Below are 18935 nucleotides of genomic sequence, written 5' to 3'. Positions count from 1 at the left end.
GAAAGAAGGCAAAACAATTACCAGCATGGTAAAAAGGGGAGGTGAAAGAAGCTATTTTAGCCAAAAGATCTTCATTCAAAAATTGGAAGAAGGATCCAACAGAAGAAAATAGGATAATGCATAAACGTTGGCAAGTTAAATGCAAGACATTGATAAGACAGACTAAGAGAGAATTTGAAAAGAAGTTGGCCGTAGAGGCAAAAACTCACAGTAAAACCTTTTTTAAATATATCCAAAGAAGAAAGCCTGTGAGGGAGTCAGTTGGACAGTTAGATGATCGAGGGGTTAAAGAGGCACTTAGAGAAGATAAGGCCATCGCGGAAAGATTAAATGATTTCTTTGTTTCGGTGTTTACTGAAGAGGATGTTCGGGAGGGTACCTGTACTGGAGAAGGTTTTCATGGGTAATAATTCAGATGGACTGAACCAAATCACGGTGAACCTAGAAGATCTGGTAGGCCTGATTGACAAACTGAAGAGTAGTAAATCACCTGGACCGGATGGTATACACCCCAGAGTTCTGAAGGAACTCAAAAATGAAATTTCAGACCTATTAGTAAAAATTTGTAACCTATCATTAAAATCATCCATTGTACCTGAAGACTGGAGGATAGCTAATGTAACTCCCAATATTTAAAAAGGGCTCCAGGAGCGATCCGGGAAACTACAGACCGGTTAGCCTGAATTCAGTGCCAGGAAAAATTGTGGAAAGTGTTCTAAACATCAAAATCACAGAACATATAGAAACGCATGGTTTAAGGGAACAAATTCAGCATGGTTTTACCCAAGGTAAGTCTTGCCTCACAAATCTGCTTCACTTCTTTGAAGGAGTTAATAAACATGTAGATAAAGGTGAACCGGTAGATGTAGTGTATTTGGATTTTCAGAAGGCATTTGATAAAGTTCCTCATGAGAGGCTTCTAGGAAAAGTAAAAAGTCATGGGATAGGTGGTGATGTCCTTTATGGATTACAAACTGGCTAAAAAGCAGGAAACAGAGAGTAGGATTAAACGAACAATTTTCTCAGTGGAAAAGGGTAAATAGTGGAGTGCCTCAGGGATCTGTACTTGGCTTTTCAATATATATATATATATAACTATTATATATTGTATATATAATATTATATATTAATATATAATAGATATATTAATATTAATATTAATTAATATTATTAATTTATATTATATATATTATATATATATATTATATATATATATATATATATATTATATATATATATATTGTATATAATATATTAATATTATATATTAATATATAATATATATATTAATATTAATATTAATTAATATTATTAATTAATATTAATTATATTAATATTAATATTATATATTAATATATATATATTGTATATTAATATTATATATTATATATATTGTATATATATATTATATATTGTATTATATATTATATATATAACTATTATATATTGTAACTATTATTTTCTGCACCAGTTCAATTACCCTAGTTCTATGTTTATTACACGACTTGTTAAATGTAAACCGACTTGATGCAACCTTTGGTCGTGAAAGCCGGTATAGAAATTAATAAAATAAATAAAATAAATAAAATAAATATATATAATAATATATATATATATATATATATATATATATATATATATATATAATATATATATATATATATATATATATATATATATATATATATATAAATGAGCTGACCATTTTAAAGTATTATCCACTATGATGCCTAGATCTTTTTCCTGGGTGGTAGCTCCTAATATGGAACCTAACATCTGTAACTACAGCAAGGGTTATTTTTCCCTATATGCAACACCTTGCACTTGTCCACATTAAATTTTGTCTGCCATTTGGATGCCCAATCTTCCAGTCCTGCAAGGTCCTCCTGTAATGTATCCCAGTCTGCTTGTGATTTAACTACTCTGAATAGTTTTGTATCATCCGCAAATCTGATAACCTCACTCTTCGTATTCCTTTCCAGATCATATATATATATATATATATATATATATAAATAAATAAATAAATATAATCGGAGAAATTTCTTTCACTCAATGCACAATAAAGCTCTGGAATTTGTTGCCAGAGGAAGTGGTTAGTGCTGTTAGTGTATCTATGTTTAAAAAAGGATTGGATAAGTTCTTGGAGAAGTCCATTAACTGCTATTAATTAGGTTGACTTAGAAAATAGCCACTGCCATTACTAGCAACAGTAACATGGAATAGACTTAGTTTTTGAGTACTTACCAGGTTCTTATGGCCTGGATTAGCCACTGTTGGAAACAGGATGCTGGGCTTGATGGACCCTTGGTCTGACCCAGTATGGCATGTTCTAATGTTCTTATTACTGCCTTAAATCTCTCTAATATAGCCAAAAGGTTTTGTATATTTGCATTGTTGGTGTGTCTTTGAGGGGATTGCTCAGACAGCAGTACTAAAAGGGCAGAAGTGTAGAGTATTGATATTATTAGCAGAGCTAAAAGAGAATTTATTAAAAAAATAAAATAAAACTCACGAATACAGAGGATCCTACAAAATCCCTATAACAATGTAAGCTAAAATTATAGTAGCTAATATCAACTGGAGAAGGACTGTTGCTGATTGGGAATGGGCTAGACACAACTCCTTATACAGAAGAATATGAATGGGAAGAGCTAGGAATTTCAAAAAATTAGGAAAACTGAATGTAGACAAGTCCATGGAGCCGGATGAGGTACAACCCAGGATACTACGAGAAATCAGAGGTATTCTGGTGGGTCTGCTAAATAACTTGTTCAATAGATCCCTGGAAACGGGAGTGGTGCCATGAGATTGGAGAAGAGCAGTTGTGGTCCCACTTTATGAGAGTGGTAGCAGAGAGGAGGCTGGAAACTACAAGCCGGTTAGCCTCACTTCGGTCTTGGGAAAATTAATGGAGATGCTGCTGAAAGAAAGGATCCTGAACTATCTACAATCCGGTAAGATGCTGGACCCGAGGCAGCATGGATTCACCAAAGGAAGGTCCTATCAGACAAATCTGATTGATTTGATTGGGTGACTAGAGTATTGGATCAAGGAAATGCACTCAATGTCATCTATTTGGATTTCAGCAAAGCTTTTGATACCGTTCCACAGAGGAGGCTTATGAACAAAATGAGAAGATTCAGATTGAGCGCCAAGGTGGTGGAATGGATTACAAACTGGTTGACTGATAGAAGACCGCGTGTAATGTTAAATGAAATCTACTCTGAAGAGAGCAGAGTTAAGTGGAATGCCACAGGGATATGTATTGGGACCAGTTCTGTTCAATATCTTTGTGAGCAACATTGTGGAAGAGATAGAAGGTAAAGTTTGTCTATTAGTGGATGATACCAAGATCTGCAACAGGGTGGACACACCTGAAGGGGTAGGGAGAATGAAAAGTGATTTACGAAGGCTTGAAGAGTGGTCAAAGATTTGGCAGCTGGGATTCAATGCCAAGAAGTGCAGAGTCATGCATCCCAAAAGAGCAGTATGAGATGGGGGGGGGGGGGGGGGGGGGGGCAAGGCTGATGTATGGCGCAAGAGTGGGATCTTGGGGTGATAGTTTCGGGTGATCTGAAGATGGCAATGCAATGCGACAAGGCAATAGCTAAAGCCAGAAGAATGCTGAGCTGCATAGAGAGGAAAAACCAGTAAGAAAATGGTGGTGATGCTCTTGTACAGGTCCTTGGTGAGGCCTCACCTGGAGTATTGTGATAGTTCTGGAGCCCTTATCTCCAAATGGATAGAAACAGGATGGAGGCAGTCCAGATGCTATGAAAATGGTGTGAGGTCAGTATCAGAAAACCTATAAAGGAGAGGCCGAAGGATATGAATATGTATACCCTGGAAGATAGGAGGTGCAGGGGATATGATACAGACCTTCAGAAAGTGAAAGGTTTTAATGATATACACACATCAAACCTTTTCCGTTGGAAAGAAATCAGTAGAACCAGGGGTCATGAAATGAAACGTCAAGGACGCCTGAGAACCAACGTCAGAAAATATTTCTTCACAGAGAGGGTAGTGGATGCCTGGAATGCCCTTCCAGAGGAGGTGGTGAAAACCAAAGCAGTGAAAGAGTTCAAAAGGGCATGGGATAAATACTGTGGATCCCTAAAGGCTAAAAGGATGGAAATGAAGAAAAGAGTGCATGGAGTAACTTGATGGTGTGGTGGTTTTTACCTTTAACCAATAAGCCTTGATACTATTGATTCAACTCCATCATTGCTTTCTGCTTCAACGGCAGGGGGAAACAGGGGAATTGGATTTGTTCAGCAACCAAGAGCCCGACTTTTACGATCTGGGAAACAAGTATGGTGGTATCTTGCTGATGCAGTGGTTACTAACCTTAACCAATAAGACTGATACTTTGATGCTCTCTGCTTCCCTGTTATGCCTTGCACACTGAGCTCAAAACCGCGCTGCGCTCAAACAAACACCGACACAAACAGACAGGATAGAGAGAAGAAAGAAACCAAGTGATCTTGTCCCTCTATTATAATCACCCCTTTTTTTTCCCAGTACTAACAAACTGACCAGGCCAGGACCGCAGGTTATGCCTCTCAATCTGCTGGAGTCAGAGAATATACTGAGGGATCGCAGGTGGCACACCAGTATATCTAGGGGGTGCTTTCAGTTTTCTCTCTGACTCCATCTGCTGGAGGGGAGGCATAACCCAGCTGTCCGGACTGATCCTGGTACGTACAGAGAACTGATCTTAAGGGCAGCCTGATGTGCTTCACCCCATTCAGAAAGTGTACCGCATGTAGGTGTCTAGTGACCTGAGCACCTGTGATGCAGCCTCTAAAAACATGAAATGGCTGCCACCTGTACTCTTAAGGAATTGAGGGCTAAGCCCTAGTCCATTCTCTTCTGCAAAAAAGTCCAGGATTTGAGGCAATGTCTGCACTCCAGGGAGACATTCCTTTCTCCTAGCAGACCACTGCAAACAAACTCTAGACCCTAATATAGGCTAAGATGGTCGAGGTTTTGTGAGCCTTGAGCATCATGGCTACTACAGCCTATGAATACCCTCTGCTTCGCTGTCGCACCCCCCCCCTCCAGGGCTAGGCCAGAAGTCAGGATGGAGCTGGAACTCCTCCTCCTTCTAGGCCCAGGTCTGGAAATTCCTGATTTCTGAGTAGGTTACATAGGCGCCCCCATATTGGGAGGATCCACTTTCCTGGCTCCGCTCCGCACCTCTGGGCCCCTAGGCTGCAGTCTTAGCCTGGGTCAGTCCCTGTGCCATGGATGGTGTATGATTTGGGGCCCCTTGGGTTCTTCCCAGATTGCCCTTAAGTCCAGAGTCCCCTGAAAGGAAAGCATAGGCATGGGCCAGGTATCCCTGATTGGGCAATGCTTTGCTTGCCCTGTCTATCCATTTATGGGGATCCCTTCCCAAGACCTTAGTCTGCCAGGTAGATTCCTGAAAAGGTTTCCTTTGAAACTCAAATTTCCTATAGGTCAAACCACCGTGTCCTATCTTAGCCTTGCTACTTAAACTTTTCCCAGTTTTCCTCAAGGCAGGATTGTAACTGTTTTTAAGCCCTCTCATCTTTGTAGGAACACCTTCCTGTCCTGCTATACTTAAATGAAATAAGCGACTTCCTTTAAATGCAGGGTGGCTCTCCTGAGTCCAAGCTCCCCTAAACTTAAATACAGAATGCTTAGATTCTTGTGAATATGGGCCCCTTCCACCCCACGTCTCATCAGATACTATTCATGAATGTCAGTATAGAAAAGAGTTAAATAAAATAAATAAATAAATTAGGTGAGCAATGATGGGGGTCTATTAACGGACGGAGCCCTAACATATTATTGTGCAGGTTTGACTGCCACCTGCCAAAGCAGATGAGTTGGGTCCTCGGTCTCTTAGCCCCCCCAAAGGACTGGAACCTACCTCTAGGGCCATGTGGCACCGGGGTCCCTAGTTCCTTGTTTTTCTTTTGATATTTGATCTGCCTTCTAAACACCCATACATTGCCATGAGTCATGTTTTCCAGCAATCTTTGAGATCTGGTCTTCCACAGGTCCTTAACCAGTTTTCTAGATCTTCCCCAAAAAGATCTCCCCTAAGCTTAAACAACCACACCTTCGATTCTAAAATCTGCTGCCAGCCTTTGAGCCATTCTCAGGTGTCTCCCACCCCATGGGTGCTTGGAGCCTCTATTTTGGCCCCCTTCCCGTGGTCCCTCACCCATGAGCAATGGCATGCTGCTGAGTCCTTTCACAGGGGATCTGCCTCTGGGCACTTTCCTGTTACACAAGAAGGGAATCTGAGGCCCCTATGCATGCTGAAATCACTTTCCTCCAGCTGCTAGGCCAAGCTCTACCAGGAATACACACACTGTTTGGCTTGTTTGCAGGAGCCTCACTGCAGACTCACCTCTTTCTTTGGCCTGTAATCCCACAATTGATACTGCTCTCACTCCTTTTCAAGTGTGGCACATTGTAGTGCACCTTCCCACATCCTATGCTGCCCCTCCTCCAGGTACTCACAGTCCATGCCTTGCCAGGAACTTTCCTGCTACATCTCATAACCTACTATTCCTCCTACTTCCTGCTCTCTCCCCTTTATTTTTTCTTTTTGCAACTTTCCTGAGGCCTGTTGCAGAGCATGAGAGCAAGGCAGAAAGGCAAGCAGCCTCGCAGTCGAGAGAGAGAGAGAGAGAGAAGTAGAGTTGAGAGAGTAAACCTCAACCCCAGATTTGGGAAGACAGATCCCTAAGGAGCCACAATTCCCGAGAGAGAGAATCCTTCTCAGGGGTGGGGGGGGGATCCTCGGTCTCTTGGGAGCAGAGTCCCACAGCCTAGAGCCAACCCAAACCTGGAAGGCAACTACACTGGAAAAAAATTAACCCCAAGGTTCCATGTGCTCATTAGTCTACCAGGTGGGGACTGCACCCTGATGTTGGAAGCAAGAAGTCATCCATCAACTGTTGTCTGCATCTGGAGACAGACACCTACTTATGAGAGCCTCTGACCACTCCCTTTATGCAAAGTCTGACATCAGAGAGGGATATGTCCTCCCTATCTGGCAGTTGGGGAGCGGAATAATACCAAATGTAATGAACTGGTTTAGCAGATGGTAAGGAAAAGCTGATCATGGCACTGAAAGAGACTGCTTAACCACACATGCAGGATGCCCACTTGCTGCCTTAAAGCCATACAAAACTTTCCAGAGACCTCGCTGCTCAGAAAAACCGGCCCGTGGGAAACTGATCTAACATAGCTGCTGTTCCCACCCAAACTAGAGTAACAGAGGCCTCATTCAACGTGGGAATTACCTGAGAAACAGACCCTAGGCTGTTCCCAAGTCAGGACCTGTGGTCACCAAAGCGGCAAACATTTCCTGAGAACTCCCCCTGCACCAAAGGAGGAGAACAAAGATTCTGCAGTGGTAGATGCAAACCGGCAGCCCAGCCAAGACCCGCAGTACCTGCCACAGTCAGTGACTTACCAGAATGAGCAGCTCAGAGACACAAAGAAAACCACCGCGTGCAACCACTGTCTCCCCCCCTCCCTCCTGCAGGACTTACTGAATTCAATCGGGAGCAGATCAGACGTTCTGCTGGTTGACTCTCTTCAGCTCCAGATACAGGCCTGAATCATATGAAGACTGTTTTTTTAAGGCCTTGGGGCATCCATTGGGGAGGAAAATAGGAGTATTCTCTTCTCAGAGCTTAAGAAATACTTAACCCAAAGGCAACAATTCTCCTGTTTGGTTTTTTTTCCCCATTATAAGGAGAAATTCTCCCTCCAGGGATCTCCCTCATCACCTCTGAGACTGGAACCCCCTAGATTGGGCCAGGCCTAAAGCCTGTGACAAAACCTCATCCAGATTCTGCTGCACCAGCAGGTAGTCCTAGCATCTGCTTGAGGCAGAAAATATTGGCTCTCTTTGTGCTGCACCAATCCTATATAGTGGTTTTGATGTCACAAAGGAAAGCTGTGCGCTCTGCCTCCATCTGCTGGTAAGGGACCATAACTCACTCATCTGGGCTGGTATAGCAGGATAAAATGGAAGATAATGTTATTCTTGCTTCTAAACTGGGAAATCTGGAAAACATAGGAATCTGTACCTAGTTAATTTTCCTTATCTCCCTTCAGTTACACCATTAGATATGGTATTTGAAAGAAATGTTGTAAGTTCCAGATCAATCTTTTCTACCTGTGTCCAGAATCTTTTACCTTCCACCACGTAAAAAGGAGGAAAGTATAGACCCAATAACTAATCCTTCTCCTATTTCAGATGACAGTTTAAATTTATTCACTATTTTGGAGACATCAGAAAAGGATTTGGCTAAGCCTTTTACTCATAGTTACATTTGCCATGGACCCAGACAGAGGCTAACTTCTCAGGTTTTTTTTTCAGACATCATGATTAACTTTTTCTTCAGTGTCATTAGGATTTTTCTTGATGTTGCAAAATTGACTCAACTTGGAGCCTCCTTTTTCATCAAATATGACTTTTTTTTTTTTTTTAGCCCAGTCAACTAGCTCTTTTCCTTAGTGATAAAGATAAAGAAATGGACCCCAGTAATGATTAGTGAGATATGGTCCAGTTTGTTTAAATCTTTCACTGATAATTTTGTTCAGCCGCTCTACTTTTTTTTCCCTTACTATTCTATTGTTTATTTGCAGAACTACAATTATACTTCTACTTTAACTTTGGATAAAATGCAGAGATCTGAAAAGTAATGGAAGTGCTCATCATAATAAAATTAAATTCAGAAATATTTGCTTCATGATTAAAGGAGTTGCCATACAAGCCATAAAAGCAAAATCATGGCAGGCACTCAAGGAGGCTAGATTAATAACAATGGACTTAGAGATATTCACCTGAAGCCACAACAGAATGTTTTTAAATGTATGAGTGACTGACAAAGGAAAATGACTCTAGAGGAATGCCTCTAGTCCACCTTAAATATAATACTTATATGTAACTGAACTTAGTATGTGCCTCAGAACAGAAAACATAAGCAGCTGAGACTTTACTCCAACATGTTAAATCCAAAAAAAGGGGGACTCTGGATAGGACACAGTGGGGAGTTCATAGACTATGACATCTGTTGATGGAAGATGATTTCATAGTACCAGCAAAGCGAGTACAGTAATCAGTAGCTGCTACAAAAGTCTGTTATATTGTGACAGAAAGTACTTTCTCTACATAACGAAGCACCAGAAGAATGCAAAACATCAGTGACAAAGCAAAGGTAAAAAAAAAAAAAAAAAAAGGAGGATATCAGAAGATGAAAGAAGTGGATCTAGCAGCTCCCCTAAACAAATGGATTTTCAGACTCGGGAGAAATCAAAGGAAATATTTCTTTATGGAAAGTGTTGTGGGTTCATGGAACTGCCTGCCATTGGCAAACAAGTTCAGTATCTGATTTCGAGAAAGCATGGGATCGCAGAGCGCAGATGGGCAGGCTAGATAAGCCATAGTGTCTTTTTCTTTCATCGTGTTTCTAATACAAGTAAGCCCGATTACGAAAATCAAAATCAATATTGGCCACTCAAACACTCCCCCCCCCCAAAAAAAAAAAAAAAAAAAGATATACCACAATAAGTTTTACTAAACTAAATAAAATATCAAAAATACAATCTTTATTCTACAGTGTTATAACACGGAGACAATCATATACAAACAATATTTCCATACATTATAACTCTTCAAAAGATTTTATACAAAAAAATCTTACACAAATACCTTGATTTTTCATTTTTACAGACATTTTCATATAAATGCAATAATAGAGATCACTCACAAATAAATCCATATTTAAAAACCCAATTAAAAAAAGACATACCTCTAACACACACATTCAGTACAACTCACAATCATACCGCACAATCACTACTTAAGGAATCCTTAAGACAAAAGCACCAAAATACATGAAAATTTACTCTTAAAAATACATTACATTCAAAATATCAAAAAAAGAAATAATTCAAAGATTTCATTTCAGTCTTAGTGTTAGACATCCAAACATTTTTTGTTATAATGAAATCTCTTCCATCATAAGCGCATCATCTTTAAATACAAAATCCCTTTCATTTGCATTATAAGAGCCTCTTCCGTCGTAGTTTCAACCAATGTTAAAGATGAGGTTATCTCTTATCCACATCTCAATGATCTCAACAATATCCTAACAAGGCCCCCAAGTTTTGCCTCCCAAATTAAGCTGCTCTCGGAGCGATGGGGATGGCGTCACTTTGAACGTTAGTCATCATCTAAGTGGTTGACACTGGGAGCGGCAATAGATGATATTTGCTGCATGTTGTAGTATTTTCCTTTTCTTCTATTGAGATGTAACCCTACAACGCAGATGAAAGGGATTTTGTATTTAAAGTTGACACGCTCATGATGGAAAAGATTTCATTATAAACAAAAAAATGTTTGAATGTCTAACACTAAGACTGAAATGAAGTCTTTGAATTATTTCTTTTTTGATATTTTGAATGTAATGTATTTTTAAGAGTGAATTTTCATGTATTTTGGTGCTTTTATCTTAAGGATTCCTTAAGTAGTGATTGTGATTTGTATTGAATTTGTGTATTTTAAAAAGTATGTCTTTTTAATTGTGTTCTTAAACAGATTTATTTATGAATGATGTTCAATTATTATTGCATTTATATGAAAATGTAAAAAATGAAAAATCAAGGTATTTAATTTGTGTAAAGGATTTTTTGTATAAAATATTTTGATTGAAGAGTTATATAATTAATGTATGGAAAATCTGTATACGAATGCCTCCATGTTATAACACTACAGAATAAATATTGTATCAATGAGAAGTAAGGCCAATTTAAAATAAATAAACAGATAAGCCAACTTAGGGCTCTAAATACAATTATTCTCTGCCTATTCATTGAGTAACAGCCACGATTCTGGCCAACAGAGATCATTAGGCTCTCAGAAATCTGAATGCCTCCTAAATATATTCCAATTACAAAAGGTACAAAAAATAGCCTATTAACTAACAAAGGTTTAACAGTCAAAATACTATCACATTTCTACATCCCTGCAAAACATCCTTTTGAATATAAAACCCAAAGTGTTTCCTACAAGCACATTTTGACATAAAACCCAAACTTTGATATCTAGATAAAACGTATTAGATTCAGTTTATTAACCCAATTCCCATTTGAAAGCTGCCAAACAAAAGTACATGCATTGTCCATTTTACAGGACAATGAAAAAAAGACGAAATATTGAGTTCTGTATCATAATTTTTCTAACCTGTACAATCCTTGGTCTTTGAAGAAAGATCTCAGCAGGAAAATCTTGCATAATTACATCCTTCAGCAGCTCACAAGAACTCCAGATTAAACTGTGGCTACTGCTTCTGAGAGAGCTAAAATAAAGCAAAATCAGTATATTAAACCCTACAACATCAAAGGCTGAAAGTAGCAGATCATTAAACTCATCTTAAAAATGTTAAAACAAAATTGGCCAGACCATGCCTACATGCCTCTTCTAACCTCCCCATAATTACTGTACTACTTAAATGAAAATTTCAAAACAGTCAATACCATTGCAATGCCATAACAGTCTGATATGTAACACAAAATATTAAGACAAAAACAGAGACATTTCTATTTAACACCCGATACACTTTATTATGGCAATAATGTATTTCAGGTTTAGGACTTAAAGAGTACAGATGCTAAAGGCTTACACATTTATTGTTAGGAGATAAAGGGACCCTTTCTATAACCATTTAGAAGCCCTCTGTTTTCCAAATGACCTGCTCCAATGTGGAATTCTAGGTTTATTAAGTGGGGGACAGCATATTTCAGTCAAAATGCAACAAAAAGGAACTTCTAGTTGAAGGTAAGTACAACTATGTAACTATTTTTTGTTGGGATAAGAAAAAATACATTTACCCAGAAGGATGACATTTCATAGGTATTGAATTTACAGTAAACCCACATCATCCATTTTTATATCATATGCCACCACTGTGTATCAGTTTAGTTGATCAGCAGTACTTTCATCCAGACATTGTTTGTTCATACACTGAATACTAGGGGAAAGAGAGCCACAATCATTCATTGTCTAAATGCAGAGAGATCTACAAAATCTATAATCCATTTCTATGCAGACACTAGCAGATGTGGGCAGCAGAAGAGTATCTCCTATGACTAAGATGAAGTCACCTGGATCAGAAGAATGAGATTGTGGCTGGTAATATTGATGGGGATAATACTGCATTCTATAAGTGTTGTATGGTTTGAAAGGTGCCCTTGCATAAGGCCGTCTTCTGAATAAAGGGTAGAATCTTCTAGAGGAGGCAGGAGGGTCTACCAGTGATGTCAAAGACCTAATAGCAGTATTCTGTTCTTTCAAAAGGGTAACAGTCTCCCCAAACTTATTACCAAAAAGATAGTTGATATACCTTGTCTCGGAGACTAACTTGTTATGGACATAGTCATGTATTGAGCTAGCTCTCTGCCATGCCATGCGCTGTAGCTGAGGATCTAGCAGAAGATTCAAATGACTCAAACAGATCGAAGTAAATGACGGAGACCTTCCTCCATATTTGTAAATGGCTGTGGTAAGGAGTTATCGAAGCTAGACATATGGGACGTAATCTCTGGAGACATTCAAATAGATATTGGATTACGTAAAATTGATGCTGGATTTTTGTGGCTAGCATGGATGAGTGGTACACCTTCCAGCCGAAGTCATCCATCGATTTATGGTCTTTGCTCGGTGGAGAATTTGCATGAAGTTTTGATCTTTTGGCTCGTAGTAATGCAGATTCCACCACGAGGGAGTTATGGGGTAATTGTGTGGAGTCAGATCATGGAGTTTCGCATACGGTATTTTAAGTCTGTTTTCCTTGATGCAGCTATAGTGGTAAAAAGGTTCCTCCCACATTTTATGCAAAAAAGCATCTAGTACAGCATGTGGTGGCAGAGCTGTGGGTTCTGGTGGCATTTCAAAAATTTTTAGAATCCCCAGAACCTCTGCATGAGGGTCGGGTACCTTTCCCGTTTCAATATTTAATAGAGATCCTACTTTCTCGATGAACTTTGCATAGGATAAGTCTTCAGGAGGGGAATAAGGTTCCGGAAGACCCTCAGGAGGATCTGACGGCGACGATGTAGACCATTGTGAATGCGGAGAATCCGGTCGATCGGGGATTGGAGCCGGTTCTTCCGGCTGAGTTGGATGTAGAGGACTTGGTACCACAGAAGGTGAAGATGGAACTGGAAGCTGGAGGATGCGCAGCCTCCAGATCCTGGAAAAATGTATTTAATGCCAATGAAATTTGCGACATCTATTTGAGGAGATGTGATCCTGTGAAGGTGCTGGAAGTGGGGTTGGAGGCGGAGGCAGTGCCTCTATAAGCAAGTTTTCGGAAGGTCGGCGCAGTTCTGGGAGATGGAGTGAATGGGGTCGACTAAGAAGACCAATCAGAATGAGAACCTTCTGCACTTGAAGAGTCATGGTTGGAATCAGAGACCACTTCTACTTCAGAATCTATTCGTGTAGATTCAGATGGCTGGAGATGTTTTGTTTTTGATGTCTTTTTAGCATGGTGTTGACCTTGCATTGAAGACTGTGCAGAGCCAGGTGTTGGAGCTTTATGTTGAGTGATGTATTTTTCATGTTTTGCGTCATCATGGTTAGAGCCACGATGTTTTGAATGCCTCCTTTTTGATGCATCATGATGTGATGCCTCATCTGGTGATACAGCTTTTCCTTATGCACTGTCTAATGCGCTGTGCAACGGTGCATCGTGCGTCGTTGTGCCAATATCTGCTTCGATGTGCAGTATGTTTTCGGCCGTTTTGACTTCCCATGCTCCGAATGTTGCGGCATCTAGGAGCGGGAGCATGTGGGTACAAAGCCCTGTGACCCAAACGGCGCATGAGGGGACTTCTTCTATAAAGGAGTCAAAGCTAGACATCTTTCAGCGGCCCTGGTGATGGTACCGATCTGGCCGAAGCACCTTCCAGCGACGCCAACTTTCTGGCTTGAGTTTTCCTCAGTTTCTTCACCGCGTTGTCTTGGGGGCCAGGGCAACATCCGACCACAGTCTCGACATGAGGCTTGGTTGTGTTCTGGGCCCAAACAGATATAACAATAATTATGTCCATCGCAGATGGACATATTTTCCTGCATTGGCAGTATTTGAAACCTGATGGCTTAGGTGCCATCACTGCCAAGAAAAAAAAAACGGGAAAAAATTGAAAAAAAAAAAAGAGAGAAAAAATTTCTTCAGAGACAAGGAGAGAGAAAAACCCCACATGCAGTTCTGCACGAGGAAAAAAAGTGACTGAGGTAAAACAGCAATCGCGCGGGAACCACACCACAGAGCCATACAGAGTTCAAAACTCTGTACTTTGAGAACACTCCGCCTACTGACCTGGTCACGACGCTCCCAGACAGCATGACTAATTCAGTCTGCTATCGATGGGAAACCCCAATATTTAAAAAGGGCTCCAGGGGCGATCCGGGAAACTACAGACCAGTTAGCCTGACTTCAGTGCCAGGAAAAATAGTGGAAAGTGTTCTAAAGATCTAAAAGGTACAAACTTAAACTGTAAGCCCTCTGGGGATAGGGAAATACCTACAGTACCCGAATGTAATCCACTTTGAAGCACTGAAAAAAGTGTGAAAAGTGGAATATAAATAAATAAAATATATAAAATAAAATCATAGAACATATAGAAAGACATGGTTTAATGGAACAAAGTCAGCATGGCTTTACCCAAGGCAAGTCTTGCCTCACAAATCTGCTTCCCTTTTTTTTGAAGGGGGGTAATAAACATGTAGATATAGCTGAACAGGTGGATGTAGTATATTTGGATTTTCAGAAGGCATTTGACAAAGTTCCTCATGAGAAGCTTCTAGGAAAAGCAAAAAGTCATGGGATAGGTGGCAATGTCCTTTCGTGGATTACAAACTGGTTAAAAGACAGGAAACAGAGAGTAGGATTAAATGGACAATTTTCTCAGTGGAAGGGAGTGGGCCGTGGAGTGCCTCAGGGATCTGTATTGGGACCTGTACTTTTCAATATATTTATAAATGATCTGGAAAGAAATACGACAAGTGAGGTAATCAAATTTGCAGATGATACAAAATTATTCAGAGTAGTTAAATCACAAGCAGATTGTGATAAATTGCAGGAAGACCTTGTGAGACTGGAAAATTGGGCATCCAAATGGCAGATTAAATTTAAATGTGAATAAGTGCAGGGTGATGCATATAGGGAAAAATAACCCATGCTGTAGTTACACGATGTTAGGTTCCATATTAGGAGCTACTGCCCAAGAAAGAGATCTAGGCATCATTGTGGAAAATACTTTGAAATCGGCTTAGTGTGCTGTGGTAGTCAAAAATCAAAAAGAATATTAGGAATTATTAAGAAGGGAATGGTGAATAAAACTGAGGATGTCATAATGCCTCTATCGCTCCATGGTGAGACCGCACCTTGAATACCGTGCACAATTCTGGTCGCCGCATCTCAAGAAAGATATAGTTGCGATGGAGAAGGTACAGAGAAGGACCACAAAAATGAGAAAGGGGATGGAACTGCTTCCCTATGAGGAAAGACTAAAGAGGTTAGGGCTGTTCAAGCTTGGAGAAGAGACGGCTGAGGGGGGATATGATAGAGGTGTTTAAAATCATAAGAGGTCTAGAACGGGTAAATGTGAATCAGTTATTTACCTCTTTCGGATAATAGAAGGACTAGGGGGCACTCCATGAAGTTAACATGTAGCACATTTAAAACTACCATATTTTTCGCTCCATAAGACGCACTTTTTTTCCCCCAAAAGTGGGGGGAAAATGTATGTGCGTCTTATGGAGCGAATATAAAAAAAAAACACCTAAAAATCTAACAAACCCCCCCACCCTCCTGACCCCCCCAAGACCTGCCAAATGTCCCTGGTGGTCCAGCGGGGGTCCGGGAGCGATCTCCTGGGCTTGGGCCGTCGGCTGCCAGTAATCAAAATGGCGCCGACGGCCCTTTGCCCTCACTATGTCACTGGGACCGACCAATGGCAGCGGTAGTCCCTGTGACATAGTAAGGGCAAAGGGCCGTCGGCTGCCAGTAATCAAAATGGCGCCGACGGCCCTTTGCCCTCACTATGTCACTGGGACCGACCGCTGCTATTGGTCGGTCTCAGTGACATAGTGAGGGCAAAGGGCCGTCGGCGCCATTTTGTTTACTGGCAGCCGATGGCCAAAGCCCAGGAGATCGCTTCCGGTCCGCTCCTGGACCCCCGCTGGACCACTAGGGACTTTTGGCAGGTCTTGGGGGGGTCAGGAGGGTAGGGAGTTGTAGTAAATTAAGTCGGCAGGTCTTGGAGTTGGGTCAGGAGGGTGGGGGTTAATTAATTTAAAGGGTTGGGATGGGTTTGGTTTTTTTTTTTTTTTTTGGGGGGGAGGGGTTCTCAGAGAAAGAAAAGATTTCTGATCTGGGGAGTGGACCGAAATGGCCCTCCCCAGACCCGAAAACAAAATGGGGAGAAAAAAAAAGCTATGCACTCCCCTAATTTGCTCCATAAGACGCCCAGACGCAGAGCCGGTTTAGCACAATTTATTTTATTTTTTTAATTTCCCCCCTCTGAATCCTAGGTGCGTCTTATGGAGCGAAAAATACGGTAAATAGAGAAAATTATTTTTCCCTCAAATCACAATTAATTCTGGAATTTGTTGCCAGGGATATGGTTAGTGCAGTTAGTGTAGCTGGGTTTAAAAAAGGTTTGGATAAGTTCTTGGAGAAGGCCATTATCTGCTATTAATCAAGTTGATTTAGAAAATAGCCACTGCTATTACTAGCATCAGTTTGGTGCTAGTTGGTTTTTGGGTACTTGCAAGCCTGGATTGGCCACTGTTGGAAACAGGATGCTGGGCTTGATAGACCCTTGGTCTGACCCAGTATGGCAATTTCTTATGTTCCTGGTAAACTTTAGAACTGTTGGTAAAAGTTCTCTCTCTGATTAGAGTGTTAGGACAATTTAAACCTCACTAGTATCTGTACTACTAAAAGTTTCAGATATTTGCTCTGGGCTCTCTAGGGAAATGGCTGTATTAGAAACACTGGTTTGAAGATGGAAAAGAAGTAATTATTGGAACCAAAGCAAAATGGTATTTTGTTGTGCATTTGTTATAGTTTTAAACTGCCTGGAAATTTGCTTTCTGAAGATATAAAATCTTGTATTAAACCACAGCTTGGTTGTCACATTGGTTTTCTTGATCTTCTGCATGAGAGAAGATATCTTAGGCTAATCTGAAGGGATTACACATTGGGAGTGGGAAGCTCTGTAAATACTATATTGAAGATGCATATGAAGAAATAGGTCAAATTTTCACACCATAACACCCACTGTACTAGTAGTACCCAGCCTAGTAAAGTGTAAATACAGCCTCTGTTTTAGAAGCAGGCAGAAAACAGTGCCATCTACTGACCAAGAGGCAGTGTCTATCGCTACAATACCACACATACTTTTAGTTGGGTTAGAAAAAAAAAAAAAAAAAAAAGGCATTCCAGAGGCTTTAACTTATGTCACGGAAGGTAGGCAGCATGCACACATAAGAACATGACATACTGGGTCAGACCAAGGGTCCATCAAGTCCAGCATCCTGTTTCCAACAGAGGCCAATCCAGGCCACAAGAACCTGGCAATTATCCACATCAATTTTCAAATCTACTCAAACTATTTTACACACACAATTCCCCTCCCCACCCCGAAACTGGCTACCTGCACAAAACAGTAGGTATAAAGTATGTCTTTGCACAGACACACGCACTTTACACTAGCTAGCTTTCAAAGAGAAAATACCCAAAGCAGTTGCCTTTGAAAATTTGCTACAAAGTACATGCTGTGGCACAGTGAGCAGTCTTGGGCTTGCCAGAGAAAATTCTCAGGCTAGACTCTGGCTGTTCTCTCATAAACCTCTTTATTAATGACAAGAAAAACAAACAGCTCTGCTTACCTTTGCAGTTCACAAAATAAAGACATGGTTCAGCAAAATTAGCCTTTTCTAGGCTTCCTTCTCCTCCCTGGGCCCAGCTTCTTATCCCCTTTTAAGGAGAATGCCCTCTGTGCGGAACTCCCTAGCTGACTATGGTGTAAGGTGGACCAAGCTAAATGCTTGGACCCAGGTTTTTAAGGAGGATCTCATATACACTCCTTCGCACATGCATTAATATATACATACTTTGTAACTATGCAGACTACTGTAAATTGCCCCTCAAGTGTATAAACACTGAGTATATGTATGAAGTGTCTTCTCTACCCCCTGCTATTATGCAAGTTCTTACTTTTCAACCAGATACGATGCAATGCCATCTCAACAGAGGAGATTAGTCAGAAGGTGAGATTCCTAGGGTAACATCATAGCTAATAACAAAATAATACCCATATTTAAAGAGTGAAGTTTTGAAAAATGACATATAAAAGATAAATTCATAAACCAACAAGCAAGGCAAATCTCTTTAGAAAAGAAAAGCAGGAAAGGAATAGGAAATTGTCATTTAATAAAAAAATGATACCTTTCATTTGAAGAAAGAACATGTCTATCTGTTGTTGTCAGACTCAGCCAGGGGAATGTGCAAAACTTTAAACACTTCACACTGTGATTTACTGTAAAAGCAAACATCAAAACGGCAAATAATCAGAATGCAATAGTGTCACAATTATAAATGCAAGCTTACAATCTGCAATTATGGTCTATTCCCCAACATCAACTATAATATAAATGAATAGACTAGTAGTATTAAGGAATTAATAGAGGACCGTAAAATTTTGCATGGTGAAGAATAATTTCAAAGGTTTTCTGATTATATGGTTCCTAAAATGGAAAATCTGGCATCCTTAGCCAACGATTACTCCCAATGTCTTATAAATTGTTGTTTTGAGGCCATAGAACCGGGTTGTACTTTTTTTTTTATTTCATCTCCAAAGTC

The 18935-nt window shown here is 40.2% G+C and overlaps 1 protein-coding gene across 4 annotated transcripts in view; it reads right to left on the bottom strand.

Annotated features, from left to right (window-relative positions):
• The window catches only part of RTTN (rotatin), a 685521-nt gene that overhangs the window by 647855 nt on the left and 18731 nt on the right, over window positions 1–18935 (bottom strand). For all 4 annotated transcript variants that reach the window (XM_029590900.1, XM_029590899.1, XM_029590897.1 and 1 more), the window contains exons 5-6: window positions 18522–18612; window positions 11246–11360 (exon numbers count right to left, since the gene is read on the bottom strand). In XM_029590900.1, the coding sequence (XP_029446760.1) occupies window positions 11246–11360; window positions 18522–18612 (206 nt within the window). The remainder of the gene's footprint in view (window positions 1–11245; window positions 11361–18521; window positions 18613–18935) is intronic.

This window comes from Rhinatrema bivittatum, chromosome 2, assembly GCF_901001135.1.
Source record: "Rhinatrema bivittatum chromosome 2, aRhiBiv1.1, whole genome shotgun sequence".
NCBI lineage: Eukaryota > Metazoa > Chordata > Amphibia > Gymnophiona > Rhinatrematidae > Rhinatrema > Rhinatrema bivittatum.
The sequence above is the reverse complement of the archived record's forward strand: the minus strand, read 5'-3'. Positions and strand labels throughout refer to the sequence as shown.